Source organism: Harpia harpyja, chromosome 12 (genome assembly GCF_026419915.1).
Source record: "Harpia harpyja isolate bHarHar1 chromosome 12, bHarHar1 primary haplotype, whole genome shotgun sequence".
Classification (NCBI taxonomy): domain Eukaryota; kingdom Metazoa; phylum Chordata; class Aves; order Accipitriformes; family Accipitridae; genus Harpia; species Harpia harpyja.
Genome location: NC_068951.1, coordinates 41022632 through 41041522, shown reverse-complemented (window position 1 = coordinate 41041522; position 18891 = coordinate 41022632). Strand labels below are relative to the sequence as shown.

The 18891-nt window shown below is 39.6% G+C and overlaps 1 protein-coding gene across 4 annotated transcripts in view; it reads right to left on the bottom strand.

Annotated features, from left to right (window-relative positions):
• The window catches only part of BCHE (butyrylcholinesterase), a 45957-nt gene extending 27462 nt beyond the window's left edge, over positions 1–18495 (bottom strand). Inside the window, exons 1-2 of one of the 4 annotated variants that reach the window (XM_052803889.1) lie at positions 18401–18495; positions 11329–12850 (exon numbers count right to left, since the gene is read on the bottom strand). In XM_052803889.1, coding sequence (XP_052659849.1) covers positions 11329–12845 — 1517 coding nt within the window. In that variant the 5' untranslated portion in view covers positions 12846–12850; positions 18401–18495. Of the gene's footprint in view, positions 1–11328; positions 12851–16013; positions 16253–18400 lie in introns of those variants that run through there. The other 3 variants (XM_052803891.1, XM_052803893.1, XM_052803890.1) reach the window with 3 other exon arrangements.
• Positions 18496–18891: the final 396 nt, after the last annotated feature.

Here is an 18891-nt window from a genome sequence, read left to right as displayed (position 1 = left end):
AGTTCAGGGAAATGGGTGACACTTTGACATTTATCTGGAGATAATTTTAAACCACCAAAAATATGTTTTATCCTGTCTTAAGAAATACTCATCACTCAGTGTGATGCTCAGTCACACTAAGCTGAATGTGACAAGTGTCTAATATAACATACCTACAACATATAATTGTAGTCATTTACATGTTTGGATTATGTATTGTGATAAAGCAGTAAAGAATTTTCAAACGTATTACATTCCTTCTGCTTAACATGCCTTGCATCTGATGCGTTATTTTGCATGGTGTTTCAAGACCAGTCCAGCACTTTTTGAGGTGAATCACATTACTAGTTAGGGGCTGATCCAAACCCAAACAAATGGAACAGATTGGTTGACTTCAAAAGCTTTGGATCAGGTCCCAGCTGGAGAAATACCTGTAGCTGTTTACAAAAGAAGCTTCTCTCCTGTGGACAGCATTCACAATGATGATTTCACACCTTCTCCAGGACTCCAGGTTCTGGTGTGAATATTCACAGTTTGTATTTACATCACTTTTGAATAGACATGAGAGAGGCAACACTATGGCTTAGTCCTTCTTTATTCTAAAGGAATATTTTTGCCTTTTTTTTTTTTTTTTAATGTTCCTGTAAAGTATTTTGTAAGATCCTTATGCCCTTTCATATGGCATCAATTTTAGCTTTCAAGGACCACTTTTCAAAGCTGTTATTCTTTTTACACTCTTGGCTGCAGCAAGAAATCAAATGAAACTATAGTTTTTAGTCTTACTTGTAGAGGTTGAAGAGGGCTATTTGGAAATGGAAGGAGGTGCTGAACTCTATTGAGACCTTGGAGGAGGAAGTAACTTCCATAGAAGGTAAGTAAAAGAATAAGTAGACAGGAAGGCACATGGCACTTGCCCTTTTACTCATCCTCTGAAACTGTCTTATCTCCTCTACAACCTCACTTCTCCTTCTCATGACCTGGAAAAACACAAACTTACATAGTACCTTAACCAGAATTGCTCCCTGGGACAAACCTAAAGAGAGTGTGTAAAGGGAGAGAAAAATGTTTTCATTGCCATGGAACTATTAATACCATGATTTAAATTCTCAGTGGCTTTGGTAAAATTTGTCAGCCCAGTTGGTTGTGAGAAAGAGTGAATACTGTACTCATGTTTATATGACTGCTGTTTCCATCTCTTGCTTTCTCTTCCATTAATAGAGTTCATCCCAGACACTCAGAAATTGTTAGATAAATGGATTCAATGCTTTCCTTATCTCTAGAGACCGAATTTTCAATACAGACTGTGTAGTAGATACTATACTAGGATATAGTATTTAAGAATTGTTTTCAATTGTAGTTGCCCTAATCATGATTTCTTTTCAAGATGGATTCTCTACATAGCCCTGCACCAAATAAAATCATCTAGATTCATTGTGTCCTGATGGACTTCATCACAGTAGCATTTTTCTTGATGTTTTCCATTACTGCTACTGTTTTATTTCTGTGAATGGTAGGAAGAGCATGAGTCACAAACTTCACCTACCAGGTAATCTAGGTCAATTTGAGCAGTCCTATAAATGAAACCGTTAGGTAGCTTTCAGTAGCATGTATATGTGTTATTACTTCATCTGAAACCGCTGATACTTCATTATGGGAATTGTAAATGAGAAGCTATAGTGTTCATAACGCCCCCAAAAGATATTTAAAAATAGATAATAATAAAAAAGATTCTTTTCTTATCTCTGTTATAAATTCATTGTAGGTTTGACATTTACAAGTGGAAGTTACATGTAACTTTCTTTGATAAACACATTCAAATATGTCCCAGCATTATAACGTCCTCTGAGTCTGATTTGAAGTACACCAAGAGGGAGATCTCCAAATACCAACATTTGGACTGAGAGTCATGAAAGGCATGCTCTCGAGAAGAAATAGTATGTAAAAAGGAGAGGATATCTGAGCCTATTCAAAGTCCTTCTCTTTCAAAACTGAGAGGGCTTTTGTGGAAATTATAGTATTCAGACTACTTCATAACTAGGAAAAAACAACTGTTAAACCTCTAAGCATACCCGGTTGTACAGAAAATTCACTTGGAGGTTACTCCTTGAGAACACCATGGTGAATAACATTCATGAGAGGCAGATATTTAAAACTTCATTAGTTAAAATAAAAACCACAGTATTTGAACAGCAGTTCCAGTAGAAAAAGGATCTCTCTGGTGTAAATTTGAGGCAACACTCTAGAGTTTGTATTTTATGAAATTAGGAAGTTGTCTTATGTTCCCTCAAGGAAAGGTAGAGAACACAGATGGCGGCCAGAGATGTCTGAGAAAGCAGACGATGGCAGCTTTTAATTTTACATCTGCGCTAGCATATAATTGTGTAACATCACTAACTGTAAGCATGAAATGCCTGATTTCTACTTATGCAGCTTCTACGTTTGTGGGGGCAGAATCTCACAAATCCTGTGACTAAATTGCTAACTACATTTACCCACAACTGACTTCTCTTGCAGCTGATTGAAAAAAAAATTAAACACCATATTGAGCTACCTTCAAAAATATGGTGTTAGGTAACCTCTGCTGCTCCTCATTTCCTCTTTTCTCCCCTTTGCCACCTCCCTGAAACAAGCCAATCGCTTGCATTGGGGAGTAAATTAAAATGCGTACCGAAAGGTTTCCGTTCCTCGTGTGAAATTTCTCAGTAGGACTTCAGATTAGTGTTCCAGAACCACCCAGAAAAAATGGGGTTTGCAGACCTTTTAAACTTCAATTTCTGCCTTTTGATGATGAAACAAGGACTAAGCTGCAGAAAAGCAGCACAGAAGAAGAGTGTCCCTAAAAAGAGAATTAACTGTGGGTGAACAGTAACTAGAATTTCACAGTGACTTTTGCAACCGTGTGTTTACATGCCTGTGAAAGTTATGATATAGGGAAAGCAACCCCGATCCTAGATTGTCTCTGAAGTGTTTTGCTCTTATACTTGAACCTGCCTTACACATAACTCATAATAAGTTCACGGATGCATTTCCTTCATTTCACTGTTCACAGACTCTTTCACTCCACAAAATGGTTAGCAAGCCTCTCAGACATTTTCTTCTTTTATCTTTCCATTTCTTTTTGTTCTTTCTCTCTTCTTTATGTCTTTTCTTGTTCACCTAGCATCGTGCATCAGTTAGCATTTCCCTGTCTTGTTTTCCCATCTTTCTTACTCATGTACTTTCCATCAAACCCTAGACTATTTCCATCCAAGCTTCTTATTCCCACTCCCAAATTTGAGGTAGCAATCATACCACGATTTTATTTCAACTCTTGGAACAGCTGTATCTCTTTATTTCTCTCCTTTCCCCAAAATGTATCAGTGTAGGCTCTTTGCTGGGTTCTTGGCACAGCAGGGAACTGTGTCCAGTACAGGCTCTGTCATGAGAATAGGTAGAGCCACATCCCAGATATTTCCCTCTCTTCTTTTACAGGGTCAGCCAAAGACAGCATAGCTCTACAAAAGCCCTCCTCAAAGAGAGCCACTTTACCATTTCTTTTCTTGTGCCTGTGCGTGCGTGTTTTTGTGTGTCTCTGTCTCCGACTGCAGACACGCGGAGTTCACCTCGCTCAGTCGCAGGACAGTGCGTTATCACTGGTGGTTTTAATCCCGCAGCCTTTGACGACTGTATTAGAGCTTACCCTTTTCTAGAAAGCATTCCCACTGTTATATTCAAGGTAAAACTTTGCATTACAGTTAGGTTTTAGTTTTATGTCTCACTCAATTAATCTTAAAATATTTAGACATTTCCTTAATAGATGTTCTCAGCTCATGTTTGAAAATAATAGTTTGACTCATCTGTTGTAGAGAATAAAATCTGTATGGATGGAATTGCATTTGCTGTACATAGGGAAAGTAACAAGAAGACTTCTTGTAATTTTGCAATATTTGTAATAATATTAAACCAATCTAAACAATTTGTAACCCAGACCTATTTTCAAAAGATGACTGAATCAAATACTCCTGTTTTCAATTTTGAAATTCAATGACAGCTTATCGGCTTGCAAGCCAGAAAGAGAGAGATGACTGCCAAATGCACGTCTCTAGTTACTGATTTTTTCCATGATGCACTATTTCCAAGTAGATTACTAAAAAGATGTTTCCATTACTGCTTCTGAGTATAACAATATGTGTGGATCCTGGAAAGATGACGAGTCATTTTTAAGAACCTAAAAACCAAAAGTAAAGGTGGAGAAATAGGAGTAAGTTTCCTAAAATTTGACCTTATTTTTGTTCATGGCTATGATTTCCACAATATCGTTCATGGCTCAGAGGTGATTCCAATGAAAGACAGTGAGTGTGAGAATGCATGTGCCCTTTTGGGTCAAAATTAAAGCTTTGTTTTTCCCTAACATGGGAAGGGAAGACCTTCCTTTCCATATATGTGTTTGTATTTTTAGAAACCTCTCATGCTTCATTTATACTCCTTCAGTTTTTACCTCACACCCAGAAATCTGTTCTGGATTCTTGACCTGCTCCAGTCAAATCACTAGTTAAGATGACAAACAACTTATTCTAGATAAATGTGAGGTGCCAGAAGCAGCAGCCTCAGGGAAAGCCTCCCTTGGTCCCGCTGAGCGACAGCTCTGGTGTGTTTGAAGACCCACTGGGGACCAGCACCACGTCTCGGCTGAGTGGCTCCAACCCAGGCACCTGCCTCTGTCCCTGTGAACATGGGCTCATCTCAGGAAGAAATACAACCCACAGGAAATTTCTTACCATGAAATGGCTTAGTGGTACGTAAAACTTCCTAGTTTCTGAAGTATTAGAAAATTAAAAGTGGTTGGAGTTTTTTACTTTCTTTTTTTTTCCCCGGTATAGTCATTCCTTTCCATACATAGAGTATATAGGTCCCCAGTTCAATCTGCTGTCTGGACTCTATATGAGGCTGTTGTTTTTGTTCTCACAGTTCTGAAACGACTCTCTATAAACATGTTGTGATAAGTTGGTAACAAAAGCACTGAAATTTATTATATGTCTACCAGTGGAACATCAGGGAAAGGCAATAATAACCAGGCAAAGTGCTTCAGAGCTTTAGTGGGACAATCAAAGCCTCACAAATTCCCCTAAAACATAGGAGGAAATATTTCAAAGACTTCACTTTATAGAAAAAGCTGCAAAGATTTGTTTCAGCGGTTGTAAAACTGGCAGCGAGACAAGTTTTGCCAGTTTCCTTTTATCCGAAACATTTTTCACAAAGCCTTAAAAATATTATCTTTGTATGTTCCACTACATTCTTGTTTGAGTTTTCATCTCATCTGATTTGTCTGTCTCCTTGTCACTTTACGTCACTCATGTCTAAAGAATACAGTTACCAAATCTGATGAATAAAGTAATGCAAAAGGCATAACCTAGCAACCACTTATTTGGGATGCCATATATTTTTTCATGATAAATAAAACTTCCTTTTACTAGAGTTAGCAGAGCATTCTGCTGCTTATGATTGATAGTACCTGTTAGTGTCACTTGCTTACTTTCAAAAGCTTTCTGAAGAATAACAAAAGTGCAGCAGAGAAATGAATTTTAAAAGTGTTTAGAAAGAGAAATTTAAATTCTTCCACCATGGACATCACTTAAAATAAAGTGTGCCAGAAAGCATTCAGGAGAAGGCCACTGAAACCTAACTTAATATTGTTAAAAAGAACTTTACCTATAGACAAACATAACCATACTGAGCCTGATTCAGCCCCTTCCATATGGTATCACACCATGGTTTTCTGCTGAATGCAGTTTGGCCACTTCTCTTTGCTTGCCTAATTTTGATGATGTCTGGCATTTTATTAAATGATTTTAAGGCTACTAATTGATATTCAGCTGCTGATATTCTTAAATATAAGAATCAGCTGAGGAGACCCTGGGTCAGGGTAAATGGAAGAATTTTAAATCAAAATATAAATCAAGGAGATTGATTTTGGTATCTGTTCTTTCCTATAACCCCAATATTTTATTATACTTGATTTATTCAGGCAGCACCAGTAATAACCTTTTTTCTTCCCTGGCTGGTAGAACAGAGACTTTTGAGGGTGTGATGACAATGTTGTTCTTTCAAGGCTCAAATACATGCAAAAAGAAAGTATTTTATGGAATTATGCTAATAGCACTAGGAAAGGCTGGGATACTTGGTCAACCTTATTTGATACTGAAAGTTCAGTCATTAAAAATTGTAGTGATAATGACACAGCAGAGAAGTTCAGGTGATGGAAAAGGAATTGGTGCACCTGGAAGCTTTTGTCTTCCAATCCTAGGAATTTATTGGCAGTTTAGTAATAGTTATCTTTCTTTGCACCTTAACGGACATGAGTATCCACCTCAAGACTGACTTCACGCTGTTCAGCCAGGACATTCCTACCTATGCACTTTCTCCCTCAGTACATTGAATCCAATTTTAACGTGAAAAGGTCATTGGAAGATACAAGTGTTCAGCTGCCAGTAGACTTCAGCTACCAGTACACCGGGGAGACTGGGAATGCCCAGGACTGGAGGCCAGAGGCACTTCAGCCATGCCGGGAAGGGTAAGAACTGGCTCCATGTCTCACAGAAGACAAGACTAATTACTGGAGTGATGCTCTTCTAAACACTGTGAATCAGAGCATGGTATTTTTCTCCATGTGTAGCACATCTTTGCAAGAGTTTAACAGATAATGTGTACCACTCATTACTTAGATCTGCTCTTAAAATAAATCATAAGCATATTTTTGAGGGGAAGAGATGCTGTGAGAGTATAACTGGAGGGTATGTTACCCACACTGTCAGTCTGCTTAGCCACAGCTCCATGGTGGGTGCTTACCTGTGTCCTGTAGTCTATCTATGAGCATCAGGACTAGCATTAGCTAGAAATAATCCAAAGGGCTGATCCTAAACATCACTACCAGGAATCTTATGGGCCACCCAGTCTGTCCTTTCTTCAAGCTACTCCACGTTAACTGCTTGAACAGTCAGACCCACAAGGTAATTTGCTTTATTTTTTTTTTCATTCTTCTGAGACTATGTGATATGAAGTAACATTATTTATGGGTAAATACTGCAGACAGTGGTTAGCAGCCTGTCCCTACGTGCAGTAACAGAGGTAGAGACAGTATCCGTAGTTCGCAGGGGTTCCCATGCCACCGAATCCTGTTCTGGATAATGAATCTGCAGGGAATCTCATGACTGAAAAGCAGTGGCTTATTGTCAAAGATGACTGTTTCAGCAGGGTCTTCACAGATGTTACAGCCATGTAAATATATGGCACATTCCTAAAAATGACACTATTCCCTTGGGTACTGAAGAGAGATATTGGTGTATAACACCAGCATCTAACTTCAAGCCTCACAGGTGAAACGTCTGTTCCCATGTCCTACTGAATCATCTACACTACCCATTCCCTATTCATATTCAAAAATAGAAAATCTTTTTCCCTGTTAATCTTCCAGCAAAAATGGTCAGTTATCACTGATATTTATTTTTAGCAAGGATGTGAAATAAGAAGTGCCTAGAGACTTGGAAAATTGCATCAGCTATTGATGGGGGTGGTGGTTGAGTGGGAAACTCTTGGGCTGGCTGATAGTCTCCTTTTGTTTATTGAGAAATGTAGAAATCAAGAATTTCAACATACACTCTTGGCATCCTTTGAAGGAGTCACTTCTCTTTTTCTCCCTAACATCTTTTCTTTTGTTCTTACATGACATTAGATATTTCTAAGAAACAGAAAATGCTCCTACAGGGCATACCTTTGATTTTTCATATCACCATTTTTATTCCTAGCGCTCACGTGAGAATGAAAACCAGAGATCATTAGGGTCAAAGTATGGGCTTGAATACCCCTTGTGAGAAACAGCTCTGCATGTGGTGAGCTGAGCTGCCTCTCGGTCCCTCCCAACCAGCAAGTACCAGGAGAAACCTGATTTCTTTTGTTGACTTTTGTTGACTCTACCTTATCTCCTTTCCTCTGCAGGCTGCTTTTCCCTCCCTTGTGCTTTTGTACTTCTGCACATTAGAATATTAGGTCAAACGCCCTCACTAAATGTTGTGCTGTACAATATTTCTGATTTTCATCTTTTTGCTTGATTTTCTCCTCATCTACTGGAGACATCAATGGTAAAGTAATTTTCCCCTCAGATGTTTGCCCTTTCGTTATGCCAGAGTTTACTATAAACATCATGTCAAACGGGGCTTTCCCAGTTCTTTATAAAAGTTTACTGTGTGCTCAAAGGTGCCAGGAAAACAAGAATCACCTATGGCTTTTGGAATTATTAACAACTTTAATTATTTCCCCACCCATTGTACACTATGAATAATGTGTTACAGAGCCTTAGGGGTCTGTGTTGTGGACGATGAGAAAGTGTCACATAATGGGTTAATACTGATCTGATCTTTTACTGGTACATAAATTGCATGATTGTATTGCTTACAATAATAGTGATGGTTTTGATACTTGCGGTGGAAGCAGAGGGAGGGATTATTTGCTGTTTGCTGTGGAAACCACCTGAAATTCAATCTGTAGGCTAATCTAATTATAGTGCAAATGATAATAAGACTAGATGACAGGACTGTCTTCTATAAACTTAAACCTGAACGTACCTTATGTTGTCTAATTTTAGCTAGCTACAGTGACAGGGACAGTATACTCTATTTTGCACAGCAGGTTATTGAGATTTTTCAATATATATACACACATAAAAATTATATACATATATACATAAAAATTAAATATACATATATAATCCAGTGGAAACCAATAGTTCACAGAAATGTAAATATTGTTCTGCAAAATCTAATATAGACCTGAATTTCTCTTTTCCTACTGAGAAATAGTTCTGTTTAATGGAAAGATCCGTTATCTCTGGTATAAGATCCTGATTGCAAACTCCTGTAGGGCAGGTTGTAAAGCTGTAGTGCCTAATAAGGAGCCTTCACTCAGTTTGCTCTCCACTAAGGGCCTAACGACACCAGCTTCAAAGCAATGTTGTCATAGCATGTCTTCATGATGCAGGAATTGTTACCAAGCTTTACCTGGCCTCATTGTGCAGCCTTCATCTTGGGAATCTATCAATCAATCAGATGCATTTTTGGCATTGATAAATCAACCGCACAGCTCAATTCCAGAACGTACACCCCTGTGGAATGCTTTTCTCAGTGCTACAGTCTTTCCCACCAAATTCATGTGGAGTGGTTTCATCAGCCTCCAAGTAAAGAGGGAAGCAGGAAGAGCTCATAGATTAAATTTTAGATTAAATTTTACAAGAATAAAACCTGTATTAAAACATTATGCAGTGATGAGTATAGCTATCTGTATAGTCATTTTCTGAGTTTTAATATACTCATCAGTTATGGTAAAAAAAAAAATACTACAGGCTCCAACGTATAAAGGGGATAGAACTTGTTAATTAATATTCCTACGTATCAAGGCAAACAATCAATCACACCTATGGATAAGCAAATCTGGTAAAAAAAGGATGCACATAAAAATAAGCTGTTGGTTCACCTTGGAGCGTAACGTGAAGGGATGACGCAGGGCGCGGGCAGCAGCCGGGCTGCCCGCAGGTTGGTGCCAGCCACCAAGTGCAGCATCTTTCCGAGCCGAAGCAGAACCACTGCACGAAACTGGGACCGTGGGATTGGGGCAGGTTACAGAGCCGCTGCCCACAGGCAGGCACACAGCAGCTCCTACCCGAACACCACGGGCAAGGCAAATAGTACTTTCCTTGGATGAGTAAACAGGGGAATATCAGGTTGAACTAGAGGGGATGGATGAGAGTTGTAATTAGGACTCTTTGGGGATGACAGTCTTTAATTCCAACAAGGAAAGTTCCAACAAGGTGTTGATGAATCACAGTTTTAAAGAAGATGCATAGTTATTATTTAAAGACTTGAAAAAAAGCATTATAGTGAAAACCTCAAGAGTATAACCTGTTTTATTTAGCCAAAAAAAGGATTAAGGGTTGTTTGAATAGAGCCTAGAATTATCTCTATATGGAACACAAATCATAATATAAAGCTTAGAAATTGTCAAACAAAATATAGCACCTGGAAAATGTAGAAGTAGAATAGGCAAATTCAGACCAGACACAAAACTTCCTTTTATAACTGTAACCGTTTTAAGCGGAATTAAGCTTTAGAACAACCTACCAACGTTTGTTCTGGATTTTTCATCACTGGAAATGTTTAAGTCCTAACCTCGTTTTGGTTTATGTACAACTTATATGGACTGAATGATCACAGTGGTCTCCTCTGATTTCTGATCTATTAAGAAAAATAATTAGATCCTGTTCCAAAGTTGATTTCAGCCTTTACAAATCAAAATATCCTTAACAAATCAAAGGAGAAGTCCACCATGGAAGTAAAATTAATGCAGGATTTTAAAATTTAAGTTAATTAAACTTTTTTAAAGTGTGAATTAAGTGTTTGGTTGTACGTTCTCACAGGCACAGATTTTTATGTATATAATTTTCTCAGGAGAGAGCACAAACCAAGCTTCTGAGAAGACAAGACGCCTCCCTATCCCATCAGGCTTGCAGCCTTGAGAGTAATCGTACATGACTGTAGTAGTGGCTGTTTTTCTTACCACACTGAAATGTTTTCATTTCAAACAGAAAATTGCATTGAGCGCCCCATAGCCCTGCCGAGCAGAGCAAGGGCTCTATCACTTCTCTTGGACACCAGCTAAATAGACTGAATGAGGGGTTGTATTTAATCCATTTCAAACATCCAAATGAAATATGCTTATTTGCTTCTTATACAGGCTAGGACATATTTCACTTAAAGATGAGTCTAATGGAAATAGCAAGGGATTTGTCATCGGCTTCAGTGAAACCCAGGATTACGCTTACAGTACACATGGAAGGATAGGCTTTCTGAAAAGAACATCCTGCAATCCCAATCACTTCATCATGTGAACATAATATACCTCCATATTACACACCTGCATGTTCTGAGCAAATTACATCTTAAAGGAAATTGGGCTTTTTGCTCCTACGTCTACTGGTGGAAGTCTTTCCCAGAATTTGAAATATTTTGTTTCTAAAACTTGAAACCATTACCTGCCTTTGTAACAACTGCTGCCATGGCAAAAAAATGTTTTGCATTTGCTTTTATGGGTGGATGTACATCGTTTTCTTAAGCTCATCCTATACAGTGAGCTATTCATCAACAGTTTATTTGACAAAGACTGTGTTTTTATCAGAACTAAAATAGGAATTCTGGATAGCTGAACAATTAATCCTTCCTCATCATTCTCATCACGCTTCAAATCACCAACAAAACAGTTAAGCTTTTTCTGCCTGTGAAACAACAAGCATCTGACCAATCAAACGAACTTCCACCGTAAACTTACCCAGTTTTCGCAAAAGTTGCCCAGTATCTCAACATGGACCGGCTTAAGAGTTCTTCAGCTTTGGTGTAATTCACTCTTCTTTCTAGGGGCAATCCGAACACAAATTCAATCTCATAACCGTGCATTACTCCCATCCACTCTGGCCAAGGCAGCTTTGAGGATCGATGTTCAAAGAAATAAAAGAACGCGTTGTGTCCCAGTTGTGCAAATTTTTTGGTGAACTCCATTGCAGGACATATTATATTGTAGTCACCAACAACGTCATCCATGGCATCACGGTAATGTTCTGGCTTTTGCTCATTTTCCCAATCTGTGTACTGAAAAATGATCGATTCTATTGCAAGTTGGCTTGCTGCTGGGAAGGACTGAGTTAAAGCTGCTTCAAATGCTGTTTTATTGATCAAGCCATCACTATCCTTGCTGAAGCCAGGGACTCCATATGCTAGAAATGCTGATCCTTCATCTTTATTAACACCAACTAAGATCTGCGTGTGTTTGAAAAGGCCATTCTCAATCAACTTTTCTGGCATGTCTGCGAGAAAATCTCCATCCACAGTTGGACAGAAATATATTTGTAAAAGAGAGTCATATGTTACAACAAATTTTTCATTCTCCAGTATATCCTTTGGGTCCTTGTCTTGGAGGCAGAGAATTAGCTCTGTCTCATTGCTGGTGGGACACTGGAGTTGTTTAGCTAAAGCCACTGTTCTGTTTCTGGCTTCAGATGCTGTTATTGCAGCCCAAGGGGTATTTGCAGATCCACTTTGCATGATGGCTCTTGTGAATAAAGGATGGCTTTTAGGAGAAAGGATATGGTAGCTGACAGAAGCCGAGCCAGCACTCTCTCCAAATATAGTCACACTTTTTGGATTGCCTCCAAATGCTGCTATGTTCTCCTGGATCCACTGAAGTGCCAATCTTTGATCAAATAAACCTGCATTTCCAGGAGCTTCCTGGTTTCCTGGCAAAGCCAAAAATCCCAATGCACCAGTCCGGTAGTTCATGGAAACTACAATGACTCTTTCCACCCTGGCCAGAAACTTGCCATCATAGACCGGTAAGGAAGTTGACCCGCTCTCAAAGCCACCACCATATATCCACACCATGACAGTTGCATTCTTGGGTTTGGGAGAAGGGATCCACACATTAAGGTATAAACAGTCTTCACTTAGGTTAGTTTTTGGATTCCACATCTCTGATCCAGGAAATCCCGGGTAAGTCGTATCTATAAGCTGGTAGCAAGAGTTTGCATGTTTTGTGGCATCCCAAACATCTGACCACTTCTCACGAGGTTCTGGTTTTTGAAATCTCAGTCTACCAATGGGTGGCTGTCCATAAGGTATTCCAAGGAAGGCTGTCACAGTTCCCCCCAGTACCTGTAGGTTCGTCCCTCTGACTCTGCCTTTCTTGGTTGTAATGATGTTATCTTCAGGCATTACCTTCCTGATGAACATATACAGGAGAAGAAGCCACATAAGAAATCTGGTATAGAGACTTGTGCCATTTGTCCAAGTCATGATACCTGAAACACAGGAAAAAAGAAATTCGGAATTAGTATTGCAACGTATTAGTACCAGAGCCAAAACAGTTTATTCAAAAAGGGTGTAGGTCATCCCAAGGGCATTGCAAATAAGATGGTGCTGCTGCACAAAGCTCCGCAGTCTTTAACCATAAGTTCTTGTTAGTTAGTTGTGTTGCAAAGACTGTGTTTAGTACTTAGTATTTGGTACAGTGCTTCAGAAAAACTCTGTCACTAAAAAAAACATAGAACTGAAGAAGCCAGACCAGGGGAGGTAAAGTCATATGAGCAGACTCGGACTACTTCAGTTAGCAGATGACTTAACCACCTGCATTTCCACTGGCACGATGAACAGGACGTTTTATGATCTGTGATGGAAAATGCCATGCCCGACTAGCCGTTATTCTGTTAGAGGTTACTTTGGCAATTCATGTTCTCAAATCAATAAAGAGTGATAACAAACATCACTAGGCACAGATTTTTCCACACATAAACATGCATCCCGTGAACACTGGAGCTTGAAGGCAAGTTTTAATCCAAGGATTGCCAGGTCTACAGAAGTTTTGAACTGTATGCTTTTGTTACAATAGATGCCTGGGCTGAAGCAAACCATTGAGATGGCATTGGTATGAACTCAAAGCATTGGGTGATTTCATTGTCCTGCTCGTATGTCTTAAGATCTGAAGGTGTTTTAGCAAGTGAAGTACATGAAGGGCCTCTGAACTGACTGTCCATTCGGCGATTGCATACAGAGGTACACCAAGACCTAAATGAAGCATTTCTTTCAAGATCATTTTTCTCTAAAGCAACTTAACCAAGTTTACAACCATCATAGTCATGAGAAGTAGTCATACTTCTACTACTTAGAATGAACATTAAAATGCTAAAAAGCCAAGGATTTTTTAATAGATGTAGGTGGTGCCTAATAATTTAAGTATGGCCTGGTCTTTGTTTCCTGAGAACTTTTCAAAGTGATAGTTAATATGATCTTAAAACTAAGGCTATACATGCTAATTATGTACCACATTTAAGCATACTAGTAGTCCTATTTACCCCAACCTTTTCAAATGCTATAAAACCCCCAGTATCTTCCCCTGGAAAGTGAAAAGTCAGAAGAAGACTATTTGCATAAACCCATTTCTATGGCTTAAATATTTGAAAATGCTCAACAAAGCTTCCTTCTATTTTTGTTCTTTGCCCTGCCGTACATAGTGTACTCTGTCCTGCCACTTTAAACAGGCCATTCTTTGTTAATGAGGAGCACTTGTGTCCTTGAAAGGAATGAAGCTAATTTCTGTGGAAAGTACAGCTGTGGCCTAATCTGAGCTCCTCCTGCTTGTTTGCGTATTCTTGGAAATCAATTAATAAAATGGAGGGGGGGCGGGGAAGGAAGATTTTGCGCAAAGAGGTTCCTAACTTGGAGATAGCATCAAGGGAGCAAGGAAGAATCTTCAGAGACAATATTTTTAGCATTCATCTAAACAGATAGAAAATAGATAAATTTTAGAAAACATAAGCATTTATGCTTTTGTCTTTTTTTAAAAAAAAAAGTGAATGGGGGCAATAGACTTCAGAGTTGGTCTAACACTCCACCTAGCCTCCAGCTTGACTTACAGAAACCTGCAAATGCCCCCATGTATGCTAAACTTTAGAGGTGTGAGTAGTCACTCTGGATGACACACGCGGTTCAGCAACTCCCGAGGAGTTTGGGTAAGCAGATGCTTGCTCCAGCAGCCTGCGGTACCCACACAGAAGGCTCACATCCTTTAGTGCCATTTAACTCCCCTCTCTATGTGCAAGCCATTTTGTTTTTTTTTTTTTTCCCCATTCATTCCTGTAATAAAATCTTTTAAGAACTGGGTGAGAAAAGGGTTGTGAAGATTAACTTAGGGCTAAACTCTTTCACCCTATCTCACAGTCAACCAAGGCAACTGGGGTGGCTGTGAGAAATGTGAATAGTAGGGATCTAGTTGGGTATGTGTGTACCCAATGCACAGCACTGTGAGATGGGAGGAGCGCTTTCTGTAAGTCTGTTGTTTCACTGACACTCTCTTTTTTTACACATTCACTTCTAACGTGCCACACAGGACCGAACCACAACAACAAGCTGGAAATAGTAAGAGATTTCAAACATTGTCACTATGAAGAAGAGAAAATGACACTAAGAAAAGCAAGAGATGTTAATGTTCCTAAAGCTTTTATTATCTAAACAGTAATTAAAATTAATTCCCCTCTGCACTTTCCTCTTAATTAAAAAGGAATGGGACGGGAGGAAATACTGTAGTATTGTAAAACACAGAGGCAGAATATTTGACCCTAAGAACTTTCAGACAAGAATTCTAGGAAGAAAAAAACTAACAAGAAATTCAAATCTGTACCTTTTTAATCGGCTCTGCAAAAGAGCAGGTGGCATTTTAAAGAAAAAGTCTGAAATAGATCAAGCTTGAAAAACACAGAAATTTTGTACTACTGAATGAGAGAACACGTCTAGTCTCAAGTTACTCTGCTAATATTAACAAAAGTAGCAAGTGATAGAGGATTATTATTACACCTTGAATGTATGGCAAATATTGCATTTAATAAGGTTCTTAATGCTGCATTAAAACAAACTCAACAACATAAAGCATACTGAGCAAAACAAACATTACTTGATTATTGCCATGAGAGTAAAAGGGTCAGAAGATTGCTTTAGCTCATCAACCTTAACGGAGCAGAGATGTATCGTAAAGTGTATTTGCATACTTTAAAAAGCTTCTTCTGTAGTAGTTTCCTCCAGCAAAAGTTAAACAGACTATACTCTTGTATTCTTATTCAGCAAGGGAACACAATTTATTTCAATGATTATTTCCTCTCCTTGCAAATCTTTACCCAGCCAAAAAATCTATACACAAGACTATATAATCACTATTTAAATAGAAAAGATGGTTGAATTAATAAGTGATTTCTAGCTCAGCTTAATTTACTTAGCCCAGGTTCCCTTGAATAATACCAAGGTCTGATACACACGCTTGCTTACTCGTTCCATTTGCAGAGCAGAGTGAGTTTTCCCAAGAGAGCAACAAATGGGCAGAGCGTAACATTTTAAAAGATCACAATCCCCGTGCAAATCAAGCAGAACTGTAAATTATCCTGGCAGACAGAGACGTGTAAATAGAGAAGCACTTACCCCACTTCTATTACAAGAACTACAAAGTTTTTAAGAGTCAGGATCTTTGAATACTTCAGGGAAAATGCAGTATGCAGCTGCTGCTTTAAGCCCGTAAATTGGACAGTACTGACATTATAATCAACTGTTTCTGACACAAAGCTCGCGAGAGTTGGCAGCAGCAACTTGATCTGCAGGCAGCCGTTCCTTACGATCTGACATCTGCTCAAAGGCTAATGGTCTAGTTGTAGAAATGCTAGAGAGATAAACCCGTTTTGGAGAAAAAACAGGCATGAGCTTCTACAGGGAAGGAAGGTGCGGTGATTTGTTCTTAGCACAGGGCAACAATTTTGTAATCTAGAAAGATAAACAGAATTAGAAATATAATAAAATCCTGCCTCTCTTTCCTTCGTCTGTCTTAAGACCACTGGTCTCACCTGTACTTTTTTGCTGTTGTACAACTCAAGATTAGCACCATTTTAAAGTACCTCAAACTTTTCTTTTCACTGTAAGATAAGTAGTTATTTTTGGGGTTAAGCAACTGTGGCAGATAAAAAAGGAGTGTCCTCTGCACAGAAATGTCAACAACTGGCAAGCATCAGTTGTGTTACTTGACTCATGGCCATCTGTAGGCTACGGCAGAAACCTGCGTTGTCCTCTACTGATGTTAGGGTTAAAAATGGTACCCCTATGGTGTCACATGCTGTTTTCTCTCTCTTCTTAGGCTTCAAATAGGAAATCACCCATGCTGCTTAGTCCACCTGATACCCTTCTTTCGCCTGAACCTCTCAAGCTTTGTTTCCACAAGAATTCAGCACTGCAGGTGCAAAGCCTGTCTAAACCGCAGGGCAGAGTTGTCAGGGTTGCAGCACAGCTGAGGACATATCCCACAAAGCAGGGCTGATATTTAAATTGCAAATATTTCAAGGTACAAATGAAGGCAGAAGAGAGAAGAGGGGTGGAGAAGGCAAATAAGTACATACACCCCCCTTACAAAATGTCTTGTCAAACCCACATCCCTGAGCCACCACGTGAAACGAGAAGGCCACCCCTTGGCAGTGGGGCTGCTGGCCCCCAGCAGCATCTGCTCCCTAGCTCTGCTCTGAAAAAGGCAACTTTTCCATAATTTAAGGTTTTCTTCTACGGAGAGCCTTTGCTTCCCCTGTTAGAGCTGAACACAATTACTTTCCCTCTGTTTAATAATCAAACTACAGCTCTGTTTCAATTACACAAAAGCAATATTTGGCAATGCATAGAACAGGAATAAAGCCGAAATAAAAAGTTAAGTATGAAGTTTATAGACCTTAACATGGAGACTACAAATGATTTTTAAAAGCTAGCATATGAAATAGTGTTTTAATAGGGAAAAGCCCAAGAAAGCATGGTCATTTGGTTTCTCCCAGTAATTTTACAGTCTACCTTTAGGTTCAGACATTCAATAGGTATATTGCAGGGACATGTCCGCTGGAGAAAATATGTCCCAGCCTAAACCTAAGCCAGGTTATAAATCCGTAAGCTGTCAGCATGGAAGTGTCCAATATAGTTGCTAGTTGGCAATTCAGAATTCTTAGCCGAGATTGTTATCTCAGTAATGTAAATAGAAATACTTAATAACAAAATACGATTAATTCGGGATCAACTCTAATGGCAACTCTTGTTGATCAAATCTTTTCAAGTGCAGTTTCCTGCAGGAAACACTAAGTTGTGCTCTTTAAATTGAGGCAGTTTTCAATGTTCTCTGATGTGCACATTCACTGACTTTCTCCAGTGCCTCTTCAACCCATTTGGAAACATGGCCAAGTGACACACATTTGCTGTGACACCAGAGGAATGAATCATAACCCCCAAATCTTGTTATAGGCCACTTTTAAATAAGGTATTTCTGAAGCTTATGATAAACCATTTTATTCTCAAGCCTCATCACTGCTTTGAGCAGTAGAGAAACAGCAGGAGACTCAAAACACTAAAAATGCTCTTTCTGGCTTCATCTATTTTCCAGCATTGGCCACGTTGTCCCACCTCTGCTGTCACCACCGCTCCCTTCCCTTCTCCTCGCCCCTCTCTGCTCCCCTTTACAGTGCCCAAGGCACCTCAAACAGCATTCTGCTCTGAGGCTGTCGGGGCCCGAAAGGAGTTGTTTAGGATGACCTCCCTCCCCTTGGGACCAACGACCAAGTTCGTGATCCCTCTGGACTGAATTAAGGTGAAACAACACCAGCCAACCAGTTTAACAATTTATTAGTACAAAATACGAGGCGTGAGGTTAGGTGCAATAACTCGATGGCAACTACCTAACTGGACAACTCAGCTAGACAAACAAGTCCCATGCCACATGTCTTTCACAATTTGATAAAGAGAGGAGTAGAGAGGCAGAGAGAGACAGAGACAGACAAAGAAGATATCACCACCTGTGGCTCCAGCAGCGTCCCGTTGGTCCTCTTGTTTATTGGTGTCTTGGTGGTGGGGCGTCCCCCCCTCGCAACTGATGGCACCATTTTATACAGTCCGAGTCCCCAGATCTCTGCCCAGTTCCAAGAAATTTCGTGCATACTTAAGTAGTCAAGGCAACGGCACGTTTGCCACGTAAACTTTGGTACCCACGCGACGATGGTGTGGTGTCTCCAGTCCACTGCGCATGCGGATGTGTTCTTAGGGGTTGTCGGTTGTCCCCAGTAAGCGCCATGACCACCAGTAGACCTTTCGTTGCGCCAGCGCCGTAGAGATTGCGCCAGGCTGTGGGCGTCGTCGTTATGGCGCAAGTAAACCGCAGGACTCTGAAACCGGTGTCTTGTGGTTTCCTCTGTACCAAGAAATGTTTAAGACAAATGTCCCCGTGATCTGTCCCCTACAGAGGCAGACACGGTTACTAAATGCAAAATGTGGAGCATTTCTATGGACT